This window comes from Calidris pugnax, unplaced genomic scaffold (genome assembly GCF_001431845.1).
Source record: "Calidris pugnax isolate Ruff unplaced genomic scaffold, ASM143184v1 scaffold273, whole genome shotgun sequence".
NCBI classification, from domain to species: domain Eukaryota; kingdom Metazoa; phylum Chordata; class Aves; order Charadriiformes; family Scolopacidae; genus Calidris; species Calidris pugnax.
The window spans coordinates 3,574,218-3,591,520 of record NW_015094508.1 but is presented as its reverse complement, the minus strand read 5'-3'; the positions used below and the strand labels follow the sequence as shown (position 1 = coordinate 3,591,520).

At 42.8% G+C, this 17,303-nt stretch overlaps 1 protein-coding gene across 5 annotated transcripts in view; it reads right to left on the bottom strand.

Annotated features, from left to right (window-relative positions):
* Positions 1–13,797, bottom strand: part of ANKDD1B (ankyrin repeat and death domain containing 1B) — a 31,088-nt gene extending 17,291 nt beyond the window's left edge. For 2 of the 5 annotated variants that reach the window (XR_001414410.1, XM_014965095.1), the window contains exons 1-6: positions 12,618–12,721; positions 8,894–8,997; positions 6,727–6,825; positions 4,036–4,134; positions 3,838–3,942; positions 1,944–2,042 (exon numbers count right to left, since the gene is read on the bottom strand). Coding sequence is in view for 4 of the 5 variants with exons in the window: in XM_014965095.1 (XP_014820581.1) it covers positions 1,944–2,042; positions 3,838–3,942; positions 4,036–4,134; positions 6,727–6,825; positions 8,894–8,997; positions 12,618–12,693 (582 nt within the window). In the remaining variant the exon portion in view is untranslated. Of the gene's footprint in view, positions 1–1,943; positions 2,043–3,837; positions 3,943–4,035; positions 4,135–6,726; positions 6,826–8,893; positions 8,998–11,421; positions 11,610–12,617; positions 12,736–13,787 lie in introns of those variants that run through there. The other 3 variants (XM_014965096.1, XM_014965098.1, XM_014965097.1) reach the window with 3 other exon arrangements.
* Positions 13,798–17,303: the final 3,506 nt, after the last annotated feature.

Sequence of the window (17,303 nt, the reverse complement as noted above, 5' to 3'; positions counted from 1 at the left end):
ACACCACAATCCTCAATCTCCTTCACCATGATCACAATTTTTGACCAGTTAAATAAGAAGAAGGACATAGGGGTGTTGGCCGACTGTTGACTGAACATGAGCCAGCAGTGTGCCCAGGTGACCAAGAAGGCCAACAGTATCAGGAACAGCGTGGTGAGTAGGACTCAGGAGGTGATCATCCCCCTGTACTCGGCACTGGTGAAGCTCCACCTCAAGTACTGTGTTCAGTTTTGGGCCTCATACCACAAAAAAGACATTGAGGTGCTGGAGCAGGTCCAGAGAAGGGCAAGGAAGCTGGTGAGGGGTCTGGAGAGTAAGTCTTATGAGGAGAGGCTGAGGGAGCTGGGATTGTTCAGCTTAGAGAAAAGGAGGCTGAGGGTACACCTTATTGCCCTCTACAACTACCTGAAAGGAGGTTGCAGAGAGGAGGGTGTTGGTCTCTTCTCCCAAGTCACAGGAGACAGGACAAGAGCCAATGGCCTCAAGTTGCAACAAGGGATGTTCAGACTGGATATTAGGAAAAAATTTTACACAGAAAGGGTTATTAAGCATTGGAATGGGTTGCCCAGGGAAGTGGTTGAGGCATCATCCCTGGAGGTATTTAAAAGATGGGTAGACATAGCTTTTAGTGACATGGTTTAGTGATGGTTTTTGTCCGAGTTAGGTTGATGGTTGGACTAAATGATCATAAAGGTCCCATCCAACCTAGACAATTCTATGATTTTATTAAAAAAATTATTTATTAAAAAAAAAAGCAAGCCAAAAGCAAACCCCACACCAGCAAACAAATAAAAACAAAGACCAAGTTCAGGAAGAGCAGCAGGTTTTGAGCTAAAAGAAAATGCTGGCGTGAGAAAAAGTATAAAACTGGCTAAAACCAAACTGAAGCTGGAAATCAGTGGAAGAATCCTAACCCTCAGAGAAATGAGAGTCCAGAGCAGCTTTTTATTCACAGCAATGTAGGGGGAGGAGGAATTAAAATCCTTATTAGAAATGATGGATACAATATGATTATTTTTAGTGACCCAGGAGATGAGTTTCTGTCCTTCTGTCCTGGCTTCTCACCTCCTTACTCTGTAGGATCATAGCATTTGCCTCCCATCATCGTTGTTTACACCTTCAGCCTGCTATGTATCTGGGACAGCATTGTCTTTCAGCCTCTGCTGATAAACTGTGTAGCACAGCAGAGCTCTGGGCTGTACTGCAGCTTTTAAACTATTACCAGAATACCAAAAAAAAAAAAAAAAAAAAAAAAAAAGAGCATCACTTCCTGGGTGCTTACTTGCATGGTTCTATAAATGCAGTATTGGACCATTTCACAATTTTTAATGCATTTATCCTTGCAGTGCCTCAGATGCAGCAAAATACCAACTGGCTCATTCCACAAATAGTTGAGTAAGGAAATTTAAAGGTAGACTTTGAAAGTTATTTAGATACCTGAATATTCAGTGTCAAACAGAAATTCAATCAAATTGAAGTGGTAAGGCCCTTCTGAAAAATAGGTGTTTCTGAAAATAGGTGTTTATTTGCATCCTGAAATATTTAAACACCTCTGAAAAATTAGTCATGAGGGATGTAGCAGCGACACAACCAGCAGAGTGAAAAGCTGAGAAATATGACCTCCCAGCATGGAGGCTGACACTTTAATCACCAGACTTTCCCACTTCTCCCAACAGACAGCATACACTTGTCTTGCTTTACACTGATTATAAATGTGTACAGAAAAGTTTCCTGGCAATAAGAGCAGAAGCCCCACTGTCTTCTCCTAATCACTGAAAATTCATCATCCTTATATATTTGTTGGTCAAATATATATTACTACCAGGATTGTGATACTTTTACAGCTTCTTCACATTACTTGGTTGTGTGATAACTACACTGAAACAAAGTAGTCTTTCATAAGTACATTTTTAATTGTACTTCTGTGGAAAAGAAACCTTTACCTTATCTTTTTCAGTTGTAAACAGCTTCAGAGTAATCAAATTATTTATCATGTCAACATGACCTTTTTCAGATGCCAGAAGAAATGGCTTTTTGCCTTTCTACAAAACAATTATGGAGAGAAACACAGTGTTATTAAAAGTAAAAATATTTTGCTTCCAATTACTAGATATATGGTGTGCATATGTGCATGTCTATTCTGCATAAAAACTTGTATGTCATATAATTAAGTAGGTTAATAGAAAATTAGATATATACAAGAAGAGTAAGAATTTAAAAAGATGCAATGTTTAGTTAGAGTAAAAAACCAGATTATACATTGTACTCATCCTGAAGAAAATACTTGAAAACTGTTCAGAAATGTTAACAAGGTAGAAAATGTGCTCAAAATATGTACTTCTTTTCTTCTCAGTATGAAAAAAAATTATCGAAAGAACTGCGTCATTAAAAATCTGAGGATGCTCAGAAACAGGCAGTAAAGAACTTGCAAGATCAGAAACAAGCAGTAAAGATTTGCAAGATTTATTTCCATGGGGTAATGTTTGATCTGAATTCTGCAAGCACAAACCAGAATAACGATCTCTCAGAAGTTTCATCCAAGAGGCCTGAATTTAGTCCTGTATATTGTGGGAGGATTTTGGTGGTGGTGGTCAAGGTAACAACAATTCAACTGCAGAAATTTATCTTGACATAAAACCATACCATAGTGAGGCCATAATAGGTTAGACATCCTCACTAGCTGCTAGGGGCCTCTATTAAAAGTCTGAGAAAAAAAATGCAAGCAATTAATAGATAATTATGAAAAGACCTCAACATAAAGAAGATTCTTCTTAATCTTTGTCTTTCCAAGGCCTCAAACACAAAGGTTTGTTTTGTTAAATTAACTCTGCTCTGTCAGCTTTGTCACGTGTAGAAAGAATTCAGAGTTTTGCACTATTGAGTCAATACAATTCAAGACTTGAAAAAAAGAAGAGGGGAATTTTGTTCTTTTGGTGACAGATCCTACAAGAACAAATATTCCCCGTGTAAAGATCAAGTATCCTACTTATCTAAGTATGCCTTCAAAGCAAGATCCCAGAATTGTAGGAAGGAAAAATAAAAACACAGCAAACCTGATAGGGGCAAGCCCTGGCACTGTTGAAGAGTTAGTGCACCTCTGTAGAATGGCTGCACATAGTTTTATGCTCTATATTGGCAAAATATGCCTGTGTTAGTCATAACTGGCAGGTTTTGGTAAAGGCAGGGAGCTGCAGGTTGAGGTGTGTGGCAGGAGGTCAGAGACTGCCCTGTGCTGGTCACAGCCATTTCCAGCTGGCTCCACAGCAGACAAATCTGACCCACCACGTGTCACCACTTAACACATCAGAGAAGCAGATGGTACCTGTGTGAAAACATATTTTGGAAAGGGTGGTCTACTATGGGGAGGATGCATGAGTGTAAATACAGGACGAGACAGGAAAGGACGCAAGGGAGGAGATACAGGAGGTGTACCCACAGGGTGAATACAGCCCATGAAAGAATCCTTGCTGGACCAGAGGAAAAGAGTGAGAAACAAAGAGTGGAAAAAGGGAAACCACTGCAGACTGACCTCAACCTCCTCTGCTTCCCACCACCTCACCAAGACTGAGCATCATGTGCAGCAAAAACAAGGGGAGCAGGGGAGAAAAAGTGTCTGGACTCCAGCTGAGACAGGCAAAGAGGGAGGAAATGTGTTTTTCCTAAGCACTTGTCTGGCTATTTGTTTTACTTGTTTCTCAATACACAACCAGTAATTAAAAGTTTATATAACTGGCAATACATTACAAAATTCATTGAAGTTCCGCAAGTCAAGATTGTTTTGTCCACAACAGATGCTTCATGACATTAAAGAGATAAACATAAAGAAACATACTGTACCCCATCAGGCTTGTTCAAGTCATTCAGATGAAGATCTTGGAGAAAATAATCAACTATTTTAACGCTGTTGTTCTGAGCTGCAAAGTGCAATGCATTCATTCCTTCCTGAAAAAAACATAAGCAACTCTGTAATAAAAAGTTTGACTTTTTTCCAACGTAAGTATGTTTAGAGCTGCTGAAAATTTGTCATCAACAAACCTCATTCTTAGCCTTTTGATCCGCGCCTGCTTTAACCAATTTTCGCATTATATCCAGATTTCCAGTCCAAGCTGCAAGATGAATCACTGTCAGGCCATGCTTCAAATAAAACGATAAAGGCAGAAATTACCACCAGAATACCTCATGCCAAATTTCTTTAAATCTTTTTCATTAATTCAGTGTATGAGTGGGTTCTGCTCTGCAAGCTCTTAGAAAATCAGTATTAGCACCTGGCAGTGTGACTAAGATTCATCTCACTTAAATTAAGCTAAATGTCATACATCAAGACCTAGCTAAATGTTCTGGGCTGATCCCCTTCTTGACAGAAGCTCTGCCATCTTCTAAGAAGGGCTAATCCTATTTTAAGACCAGGAGATTAAATACCACCTGGGAATTATTTCCTCTGTCTGGAGTCTAGGTAGGTGGTTAGCACTGGGTGCAGTGGATGAAATTTCAGGTGATGATGAGTAACGACTATATTTCCAGGAGTCACCATAATTTTCCAGTTAGCCCTCTTTGTAGGGTTCTCTTTTCTTCTCCAAAAAGCCCTTCTCTTATAGGAAAAAAACCTCAACTCTGTTGCTAACTTCTTAGACCCAAAAGGAATACAGATAAGGAACTTCCAGCCAGTGTCTCCCATGTTGGCCACAGACCTCTCTAGCTTTTCCTCATCTCTTCCTCAATTTGTGTGTGCTGTGTCCAGGTGCAGCATTATGGCTCGTGGCTCATTGTCCACAAGACATTCATACTGCACCATAAAAGCTCCTAGTCTAATAAGTGGAGTAGAGGAACCTAAAGGAAGCAAGAGGAATCAAGGCACTTCTGTAGCAGTTACAACCATTCCCCCACTGCAACTTGGAGTGATATAATTGTGAATTAATACTATTAACAATAGTGGTGTGATTATTATCCAATTAATGTATTATTGGTTTCTTAGAGATGTGTTGCCTAACCAATAAACCTTTTAACGATCTCCGTGAGCTATGTCAAGTCTCCAGTCTAAAAGTGGGAGTACCACACTGCTAAGAACACCATTGTGTGTTTTAAATCAGCTTATTTTTTGTACTGAGAAATATTAAGAATGCTTAAGACCTTGAGCTTATTAATACAAAAAGTATGTCAGAAACTGAAATGGGGTAAGAAATAAAGTTATAATATCTTCATTCTCTTTTTTACCAATTGCAAGACCAATTGCAAGACCAAACTGATTGCCAGAATACATGAATCACTGTCAAATACATTATGTAATGTCATAATATTTAAGCTCTATGAGCTAATTATGATGGAGTGTTTCCAGTGGTATTTCAACAAAGATGATTAATGACATCTAAGAATTAAAGACAACTAATAATTAAAATGTAGTCCTTAATTAAAATGAGATTCTGAGTGCTTGATAGAACCCCAACATGAGAGGAGGGTTTATATTTCCAACCTGGCTTCAATGTTCCTTATCAGGGTAATTAAAAGACCCATAAAATATTTTGAGTCACTTTATTGCCTCAACAAACCTGGATGATAGCCACTGAAAAATAATTTGCCATAAAGAATAATTTACAATAGTTACAGAATAAAATTACATTAACACTATACTCAGAAGTACTTTGTAAAAAATCCAGGGATCCATTTCTTAACTGTTGCTATAGAGAGCACTACAACTTAAAGAAAACTGTCCACTTCTTGCAGAACTACCCTTTTAGCATTTGTATCAAAGACTGTGCTTCATTCAAGCAATGTCTTTCAACTTGCCAGACAAAAGGGGAAACATTGCTTACAACAGTGCAAAATTTGCTTAGGAGCTGATAAGGCGGGGAAAGATGGCCATATTTCTTCAAAGCAGCTTGTGAGGTATTCACTGGCAGGACAGCTTGGGAGAACATTTCAGAGCAACTCAAGCAGCACTAACAAGGAGATTGTTACATACACTGCAAGAATGTGCTCGAGCCAGGAGCCCCTGGTAACTGGAATTGACGGGTCTCTCTCATACTCATTGCAACACAATGCAAAACCAAAGCAACTTTCTCCTTCCACAACCTATAATTTACGTTACTTACAAATTAAACACTGCCGCATGCGGTGGATGAGGAGAAAGAAGCAAACAGAGGAAAAAAAGGTAAGTGATTCATCTATTTTCATCACTTGCTTCACCGGAAAAGTCCTAGGTTATGTAGCCTGTTTACTAATAACATACCATGCATTCAGTTTTAATATCTGAATCAAGTCTTGCACTGCGGGTCACCATCTGACCCAACCACATCAGCCATACACTGCTAAACCCTTAATGTCATGGAGGCCGCAGCGCAGCTGACAGTTTTGCGTTAAGCTACTCACATAAAAATGGAGGGAAAGGACACAAGGACTTACTTTCTGAGCTCCTAGTGAGCCCCAGAGCTCAGTTTTGCTCTTAGTGATCTCTCTCATATAAACCACACAATGATTAACGCACAACTACCACAGGCAGTATATTTGTACAATTGACTTCAACCACCTTTGCACTCACTCAACTATTCAATGCAGCCAGAACCCTGGGAAATGTGTTTTTCCTCTAATAGTGGGGGTTTTTCATACAAATGTGTACAGTCTTAAGACACACTAAAGCCTTTACTGCAAGCACTTGGCAAAACAGGGAGGATAAGTCACTTTTACCCTAAGTTGTTCCTATACTGTGTGAAAAAAACATGTAAACCAGCTTACCTGATCCGCCATATCAAGTCTAGCTTTGTGATGGAGAAGAAAATCCACCACTGATATATGACTTCTTGCAACAGCAAAATGGAGCGCAGTACGCTTCAGCTGAAATAAGCAGAGTTTTGGTTTTCAGGTCCATAATACAGTTCTTTTCCTTGTGCAGGTGATCAGGATTTCTGAATTCTCTGATTATATATATATGTATGTATGTATACAATTGCGTATTTCTTCTTCAACAGCCATGCTTGGTCTTTATGTGCATTTTTGTTCCATTGGATAGAATGTGGGTATTGATCTTAAAGATTTCTTGTAGAACCAGAATGATTTAGTTACTCTATGTAGCATCACCCCTTCACTGAAATTCACTGAAATGTCAAGTACGATTAAGTAATCACATGCTGCCTAGAGGAGATTCATGCCGTACAAGAAGCATCCATGTTTACTATTTTATTATATGGTTTGATTTGAAAAGCTGAGGACTAAATTTATGCAATTAGATTTTCTTTTGACTATCTCTCTGCAATGCATGACAAGATTCCTCCCTCACTCAGTATTAGTCACCCTCTCAGACTGAGTCATTATCTATGTAAATGAAAGATTCCACCTTGCAAACAGTGAGTAATTTTACACAGGTGAATAAGCTCACTGTTTATCAGGAACACTTGATTAATTTTTCATTAAAGTAATTAATAGTGTGAATTTGAAAGGGAATGGTTAAATTGAATTAAACTTTAGCGGAGAGAGTTTTGCTTCCAGTTAAAGTGAACATAACTAAGTTTAATGTAATTCACTGAGAGTTTCCATACAAGGTTATGTAAGTGATTAAACTGATTAACTTTAAAAATCAATTTGGATTTCTTATTTTATGCTTCTATACAGATCAGCTGACTGATCCATGCATAAGTCCAAGTTTACAGCTGCATGTGTTAAAAGCTGTGGGATTCATGACATGCATTTATGCCAGAAAAAAGCCTCTTGCACAGAAATGGTTCTATCTATAAACAAAACTCACCTTTTGGCAGGCTTGCTTATTTGGCTTGGGAGTACAGGGGCAGAAATAACCAACATGAACAAAAGAGTGGTTTCCCCAGTATAAGCTACATCCCCACCAGGAGAATCAATCAACACACAACATCCACATAGCTATGCTAGGAAATCTCTTGTACTATAGGTCTGAGTTAAGGATGACAGAGTAAAGATTCAAACTACTGGTCTGGAAAAGTATTTAGTTTAATTTCCTGAATTCTGGAAAGCAATAAAGAAGCAATAACTATTTTCTAAGTGACTTTTTAGAGTATGATGTAATTGATGGGAACACTCTCATTGTTCAAGAGAAGTTAACTCAAAATCAAACTTTTGCCTTGTTCTCTTTTTCACAAACAGACCAAAGAATGCACCTGTACCATCTCCTCAGTGGGGAAAAAGGCACACGGGCATGGGAAGCAATTTTTTTCAGAACCCATGATTAAGTAAGATTGGATGATCACGGGCAGGTGATTTATACGTAGCCACAGCAAACTGTTCTCCACAACTCCCACATAAATATCATGACCACCCCATTGCTGTTGAACTACCTCTCATGTGGAACACAGCCCTTTAATTTGTTACCATGAAGTGTACGCCCTCAGATTTTAGCCCTAGAATTGATGCTGGTATAAAAAATGCATTTGCATCTATCTATCTAGGGCAGATCTGAACTCTGATCTCAGCCTGGAGCCAGAAGACATGGTAGAATGCTCCCCTGGTTCCATAAAAACTGAACAATGACACTTCACTCTTGAAATTTGCAATGTTAGCAGCATAAATTCATTCTCGAAGTGACTGGGAGGTTAAATCCTTCTTCTCTGAAACATGGGGAACTCAAGAAATAAGTCACCCCAAAACAGAGTAAATATTAGAGGAGGCACCACGGTTCAGAAGTCCTTAGTTCCCAGTGTGATGCACAGACTAGGCTGTGGCATTTAGACTGGCTAAATGCAAAGACCTGTGAGTTACGCTTCACAAATCCTACTGTCCATACTGGACGTGCAAAACATTTCTTTATCAGGTTCTAGAATGGACTCTTGCTGCCTTACCACCTTGCATCTGACAGTGCTAGAATGATGGGATCCCACCATGCAACCCCAAGGAGTCACATTTCAGATCAGTCATCTGTCAGATGGTTCATACTCACAGTATCTACAGCATTTATATTAACATTCTTGGTAAATAGCTTTTCCATGGTTTCCAAATTGTTCATTTTAGCAGCATGTTGAAATTCTCTCTCATCTGGCAATACTGTGGAAAAGCATAATGAAAAAGTCATCATTACTAAAAAAATAGCCATAACCAACGCTATGACGACATTGTTCGTACCTTCTGTTATTTGTCCTGATTTCATATGTTATGAGAGCCATTTGCTTCTCAGAATTGTTCCAGGATTGCATTTTTCTCCATTAGGGATATCTGGCTTATATTTCCAGTTTCCACTCTTAAGTGCAAATAGAGGTAGACTTTTCACAGCATGGACTGCCATTATTTGCACTGCTTACAGGAACAAAAGTTCATTTATGAAGCTCTCATCATCTAAATGGGTCCCAAAGTATTTTATAGGCATAGCAGTGAACTGTACAAACCGCAGCATTTATTTCCTATTCTTGGAAAAGCTGCTCTGTTTTAAAACAGAACACATCACCAAAATACATGAAGATGTATAGCAGTAACCATATGGTATGACCCAACTGAAAAAAACCCCAAAGAAACCAACAAACCAAACAGGACTTTTAAAGGAGAGAATGACAGGGCAAGGGGGGAGGAAGATGTGTACTTTTACTCAAGGTTTGGTGAAAATGTGGAATTTACTATTAAATTGGGAATTTTCTTTAATGTCTTAATCCAAAAATGAACATCTCTTTGGTCAACTAAGGTAGCTGCAGCGTGCATTTAGACACTTAAAATTCAGTAACTTTGGAAAATAAAATTCCAGTGTCTGATAACTGGTTTAGCTAACTTAGAGGTCTGAGCATTTTTCATGTTTCTACCTTAACATCTAATTAATCGCTGAGAAGAAATTAGTGTAGCAGTTAAATCAGTTGCAAAATGTTAGTAGATATCTTTAATTTCCTAGCATATTACATTAAAAAAGTTAATCACTTAGATGTCTTCTGTCCAGAATATTTTGGCCTGAAAGCTGCTTGTCCAGTGACATCACCAAAGAGGACAGCACTCTCTGTTGAACTAGAAACTGCAGCAATTATCTGTTCCATAGAGGCCTCTCACGTGAATTCATCCTACTGCATTACATTTAAGTTCATTAACGCCTAATGAGAATACAGCTTGAGGCAGTATGACTACAGAGCATACTAAGGAAAATCAGTGTGGCATTCACTTAATTGCATTTTACATATTACCCATTATTATAATCTCAGTGGGAATAATCACAGTTATACTGTACAAAATGAGCTATAAATCAAACTGGACACTAATAAATCTGTTTTCAATTTTCCTATGACATTATCCAAGCACCTGAAACGACAGAAGCATCGTCCCAAAACTCTCTGGAAGTCACGGAATATTGCTCGCTTGTTGTAGGACAAGGGGGCACAGCTTAAAAAAAAACTCCAACAAACCAGTTGCAAATAAAAATGTACCCGTGGCATCTGTGACAAGGACTGTAGCAGACAGCAAAACCAGTATCACAAACAGGAATCTTTGCAGAACAAATACATCACTTGTAGTTTTCATAGTCTACACCCTAATGAAGTATTCAACTGAGCTTTCCGCTACCTTGATTCCAAACATGGGTCAATCAATGGTCACAGGGTATCTTGCTTAAGGCAAATTTGTGGCAAACACGGAAACAAAAGGTAAGGCACCAGTTAGCTGCAATTAGTTATAATTAGGCCACATTCATTCCTATCCACTGCTGGGAAACACTCACACCTGTACGATGCAAAGATAAGTGCTGTGGCAACTTAGGACATTCGGGAACAATTCCAACAGTTTACTCGCACTGCCTTCAAGACATAAGAGAAACTTACATTTCTTTACTGCATCTGCATTCGCAAGCACAGTTTTTTGTAGCTCTGACAAAGAATTAGTGACTGATCTTTTTCTCTCCTGTCCTGAAGTCATGCATTTGTCGTATGCTGTTAAAAAGAAGACCTTCTGTTCTGGGAGTGATGTTTCTTAATAATCGCTATCTCTTAATACCCTTTAATTAGGAGTTAAGAACAGTGGCGACCTTGACACACTGCAGCACTGACTTGCTGCACAACCTTTTGCTGCTTTTGCAGAATGATTTTTGTCATGCATGAAACTACAGGAGTATAAAGCTGTCAGACTACAGATTTACAGAAACTTTTTATCCAAGCTAGGATTTGGCACTCCTTGCATTATTAGCAAGCACTCTATTTTCAAGCACAATCAATTATCTATTTGTGGCTGTTAGTCTGTTTAGGTTTTTATTTTCTTTGGCTTCATAGAAAATGTTTGGCTTATTGCCTACAGGTTATGTCATAGCTATATACTTAGATATATATATTATAACAATAAAATAGTTATATCCAGTTTTAATTTTGAGCTAACTAAAGGTAGTACTTTTATCAATTTATTTCCTTTGTGGAAATCCCTGCTTACGGTGTATTAAAAATTCCCCAATTTCCCCTTTCTTGGAAGGACAGTGAAGTAAAAAGATGCAGAAAAGTAAATCACTTTGTTTACCTGAAAACAGAAAGTCTTCCTCAACAGAAACTCAAGCTTTGAGGTACCTTCCATTTTTCTTTCCTCATATTTACACCTTATTTCTGGTGGCTTCAATCTCTCTTCTAGTAATAAGGATGACTTCCAATGAAGTAAAAATGTGCACCAAAGGTTCCAGTAGTCTTTGAAAATGGAAACCTTTTCTTCCTCCCCACCCCACTATTTTTAATTTCCTGTTGTGGTATCCACAAGATGAAATCTGTCATTGCCTCAAAAAGCACATGGAAAAAACCCAGGAATTTGAATTTGCTGAAGAGTTCAAGGAGGTAAAATACAAAACCAGTAACAATATTCAGGTTCAAATGACAACAAAATTTACTTTTACTTTATTGTTTCTAAAAATTAAGTCATATGCTTTGTGGTTTGGTGACGTTCTCAATGTTTTCTCTATGTTTCCTTGTTTGTTACCAGAAATAAAATGACTAGGGCAAAGTAGGTATTTTGCTAAGTCACAAGAATCTTTTTCTAAGATAACCATTTTCCGATTCAAAGAAGTCATGGGAAAAACCACCTATTGAGTCCAACAGTGATATTTTATTTCTTTCTTTTCTTTATCTGCCCTCTTTGCCAGCCTGGAAGCAGGAAGCATGGTCCAGGGGAACCGCTCCTGGCTGTCACGCTGTGATCACAGGGCAGGGCCGCGGGCAGGGTTTAACAATCACCGCTCAGTTTCCACAAATAACCCGTTTTCACTAATTGCAGCCCATGCCAGAGCAGGCTGTTCTTTCACGAACCGGTTTGTGGGACGAAAGCTGGAGACCCCATCTCTGGGAGTCATGGAGGTCAGAAGGTCCTCCAGTTTTAGTGGGCCCCCCCAAAATGGGGGTCCTGGAGCAGGTGTGAAGCTGTCGGCTGGTGCTCAGCCCCAGGGATGTGACCAACACCAGTGAACCCCCTTGGATGGCTTCAGGGGAGAAGTTAAAGTGGGGCCACTGGGCACTTTGCAGGACCTGTCCCTCAGAAGAGGGACGTGCCAAACCCCAGTTCCCAATCCCACATCCACACATCCTCTCCTTTCTCTTCTCCCCACCCCCTGCTCAGTTTGTTCTTTAGCCGAGGCAAGAAGGAGGTTGGGGTGGACTCCACTGTGCTGGCAGCCCTGACAGGGCTGTCCCACCACCCCCACCGGGCCTCACCCCCGACCCCCACACACTCACGGCCATCATGGCTGGCTGCCCCCGCTCCCACCATGGCGTCCTCCCCGGCACGCAGCAGACGGCTCAGCCCCTTCATCACTGCCCTGGGCTCCTCTTCCTCCTCACCCGAGGGAAGGGGCCCCAGGCCGGGGTGCCGAGGGAGGTGCCCAGCCCTGTGCTGGCCCTGACAAACCGGTTCCACTCACAATGTGCGGGCTGAGTGGAGCTCACCCAGACGGGGCCCGGCTGGCGGCACCCTGGCCACACCATCACAGAATCACAGAATCACAGAATCTTAGTGGTTGGAAGGGACCTCCGAGATCATCGAGTCCAACCACATTAAAAAAAAACAAAACAAAAAAAGAACCACACACACTCAAAAAACAAACAAAACCAAACCAAAACTACAAACCCCAAAACACCACCCACCAACTAAACCCCACACCCACAACCCCACACACTACACCCCACCACAAACCAATACTCTTGGGCACTAGAGCATGCCCTGAAGAGCCATGTCTACACGTTTCTTAAATACCTCCAGGGATGGTGACTCCACCACCTCCCTGGGCAGGCTGTTCCAGTGCTTGACCACTCTTTCAGTAATTTTTCCTAATATCTAATCTGAATCTCCCCTGCCGCAGCTTCATACCATTACCTCTGGTCCTGTCATTATTCCTTTGGGAGAAGAGGCCAACACCCACCTCTCTACAGTCTCCTTTCAGGTAGTTGTAGAGGGCAATGAGGTCTCCCCTCAGCCTCCTCTTCTCCAAACTAAACATGCCCAGTTTCCTCAGCCTCTCCTCGTACGACTTGTTCTCCAGACCCCTCACCAGCTTGGTGACTCTCCTCTGGACATGCTCCAGCACAGGTGTGAAGCTGTCGGCTGGTGCTCAGCCCCAGGGATGTGACCAACACCAGTGAACCCCCTTGGATGGCTTCAGGGGAGAAGTTAAAGTGGGGCCACTGGGCACTTTGCAGGACCTGTCCCTCAGAAGAGGGACGTGCCAAACCCCAGTTCCCAATCCCACATCCACACATCCTCTCCTTTCTCTTCTCCCCACCCCCTGCTCAGTTTGTTCTTTAGCCGAGGCAAGAAGGAGGTTGGGGTGGACTCCACTGTGCTGGCAGCCCTGACAGGGCTGTCCCACCACCCCCACCGGGCCTCACCCCCGACCCCCACACACTCACGGCCATCATGGCTGGCTGCCCCCGCTCCCACCATGGCGTCCTCCCCGGCACGCAGCAGACGGCTCAGCCCCTTCATCACTGCCCTGGGCTCCTCTTCCTCCTCACCCGAGGGAAGGGGCCCCAGGCCGGGGTGCCGAGGGAGGTGCCCAGCCCTGTGCTGGCCCTGACAAACCGGTTCCACTCACAATGTGCGGGCTGAGTGGAGCTCACCCAGACGGGGCCCGGCTGGCGGCACCCTGGCCACACCATCACAGAATCACAGAATCACAGAATCTTAGTGGTTGGAAGGGACCTCCGAGATCATCGAGTCCAACCACATTAAAAAAAAACAAAACAAAAAAAGAACCACACACACTCAAAAAACAAACAAAACCAAACCAAAACTACAAACCCCAAAACACCACCCACCAACTAAACCCCACACCCACAACCCCACACACTACACCCCACCACAAACCAATACTCTTGGGCACTAGAGCATGCCCTGAAGAGCCATGTCTACACGTTTCTTAAATACCTCCAGGGATGGTGACTCCACCACCTCCCTGGGCAGGCTGTTCCAGTGCTTGACCACTCTTTCAGTAATTTTTCCTAATATCTAATCTGAATCTCCCCTGCCGCAGCTTCATACCATTACCTCTACCAGCTTGGTGGCTCTCCTCTGGACACGCTCCAGCACTTCAATGTCTTTCCTGTAGTGAGGGGCCCAAAACTGAACACAGTACTCGAGGTGAGGCCTCACCAATGCCGAGTACAGAGGCACGATGACTTCCCTACTCCTGCTGGCCACACCATTCTTGATACGAGCCAGGGTGCCGTTGGCCCTCTTGGCCACCTGGGCACACTGCTGGCTCATGTTAAGCCAGCTGTCGACCAACACCCCCAGGTCCTTTTCTTCCGGGCAGCTTTCCAGCCACTCTTCCCCAAGCCTGTAGCGCTGCCCGGGGTTGTTGTGACCAAAATGCAGGACCCAGCACTTGGCCTTATTAAACCTCATCCCATTGGCCTTGGCCCAATGATCCAACCTGCCTAGATCCCTCTGTATAGCCTTCCGACCCTCAAGCAGATCAACACTCCCACCTAGTTTGGTGTCATCTGCAAACTTACTGAGGGTGCATTCAATCCCCTTGTCTAGATCATCAATAAAGATGTTGAACAAGACTGGCCCCAAAACTGAGCCCTGAGGGACACCACTGGTGACCAGCCGCCAACCAGATTTTACTCCATTAACCACAACTCACTGGGTACAGCCATCCAGCCAGTGTTTTATCCAGCGGAGGGTACACTTGTCCCACAAGTGTCCACACTTGTACCACTTGGTACACATCCCCAGAGGCAGAGGTGCCGAGCAGCTCGAGGGGTTGATTTTCAACAAAACCAGGAGCTAAAACCACAGAATTTCTTGAGGCTAGCTAGGCATCAAACAGGGTCACCCTTGCGCTGTCACCTCTTCTGGTCTTCTCTAGCGGCTGGCCGTATGGGCAAGACTCCACCACCTCCCTGGGCAGGCTGTTCCAGTGCTTGACCACTCTTTCAGTAATTTTTCCTAATATCTAATCTGAATCTCCCCTGCCGCAGCTTCATACCATTACCTCTGGTCCTGTCATTATTCCTTTGGGAGAAGAGGCCAACACCCACCTCTCTACAGTCTCCTTTCAGGTAGTTGTAGAGGGCAATGAGGTCTCCCCTCAGCCTCCTCTTCTCCAAACTAAACATGCCCAGTTTCCTCAGCCTCTCCTCGTACGACTTGTTCTCCAGACCCCTCACCAGCTTGGTGACTCTCCTCTGGACATGCTCCAGCACCTCAATGTCCTTCCTGTAGTGAGGGGCCCAAAACTGAACACAGTACTCGAGGTGAGGCCTCACCAGTGCCGAGTACAGGGGCATGATGACTTCCCTACTCCTGCTGGCCACGCTATTCCTGATACAGGCCAGGATGCCATTGGCCCTCTTGGCCACCTGGGCACACTGCTGGCTCATGTTAAGCCGGTTGTCCACTAACACTCCCAGGTCCTTTTCTTCCGGGCAGCTTTCCAGCCACTCTTCCCCAAGCCTGTAGCGCTGCCCGGGGTTGTTGTGACCAAAATGCAGGACCCAGCACTTGGCCTTATTAAACCTCATCCCATTGGCCTTGGCCCAATGATCCAACCTGCCTAGATCCCTCTGTATAGCCTTCCGACCCTCAAGCAGATCAACACTCCCACCTAGTTTGGTGTCATCTGCAAACTTACTGAGGGTGCATTCAATCCCCTTGTCTAGATCATCAATAAAGATGTTGAACAAGACTGGCCCCAAAACTGAGCCCTGAGGGACACCACTGGTGACCAGCCGCCAACCAGATTTTACTCCATTAACCACAACTCACTGGGTACAGCCATCCAGCCAGTGTTTTATCCAGCGGAGGGTACACTTGTCCCACAAGTGTCCACACTTGTACCACTTGGTACACATCCCCAGAGGCAGAGGTGCCGAGCAGCTCGAGGGGTTGATTTTCAACAAAACCAGGAGCTAAAACCACAGAATTTCTTGAGGCTAGCTAGGCATCAAACAGGGTCACCCTTGCGCTGTCACCTCTTCTGGTCTTCTCTAGCGGCTGGCCGTATGGGCAAACAGCAATTTGCACCTACAAATGCACACGCACAAGACAAAGAGGTGGTCCTGCTTGCTCCTGAAGTGTTTCCCAAATCCCCACACAAACAAGAGACATTTTTGGAAAGCAACGCCACAAGCGCACCTGTATGGAGAGGCACAGAGACATCGCAGCTTGCACGGGACCCCGGAGGCAGGTGGCTTTGCTGCCGACTGCAGGGAGCTCCAGAGTCACCGGCTCTCTCTGCGGGCACAAATGCCTCCTGGAATTGTCCTCACTGCTGTCAAGCGGCGTTCACTGGACTGGAGAGGGAAGACTGTCCCTCCACCCCACAAGCTTGATGCAGCCTTGGGATGTGGGAGACTCAGGTGCTGCTGCCGCCGTAAATTTGGGCAGAAATATGCCCATGCAGTAGCAGTACTGATGCAAACACAAGACTCTTCATTTTCAGGTAGACAGTACTTTCATTTGCTTTGGCCCAAATCCAGTCAAAATGGATGCACACATCCTGAAATGTTCAGTTTTTGTGAACTGACACATCCATCTAATCTATCTAATTCTCAATTTATCTTGAAGTCCACCATTACTTTGGTCTACTTAAGCCAACATTGATTATTTCATTTCATGTAGACACTGATTATCTCAGATAGGGCACAAAAATTGTTTAACGTGATTAGGTTAAATTTCACTGTAAAAACAGCCTTTGATATCACTAGCATCTCAAAATATATATTGGAAAAGTAGCACCAAGAATGCGGGACCATCAGTCTTCAGCCTTACACAACAGAAGACACATTTGAGTTCCTTTGCTATAATTTTTTCTTTGTAATTAAATTACACAGTCACCTTAACTTCCAGGATTATTAACACCATGCAAGTCCATAATAAAACTAATCTGAAAGACTCAAAAGAGTTTGCAACAAAAC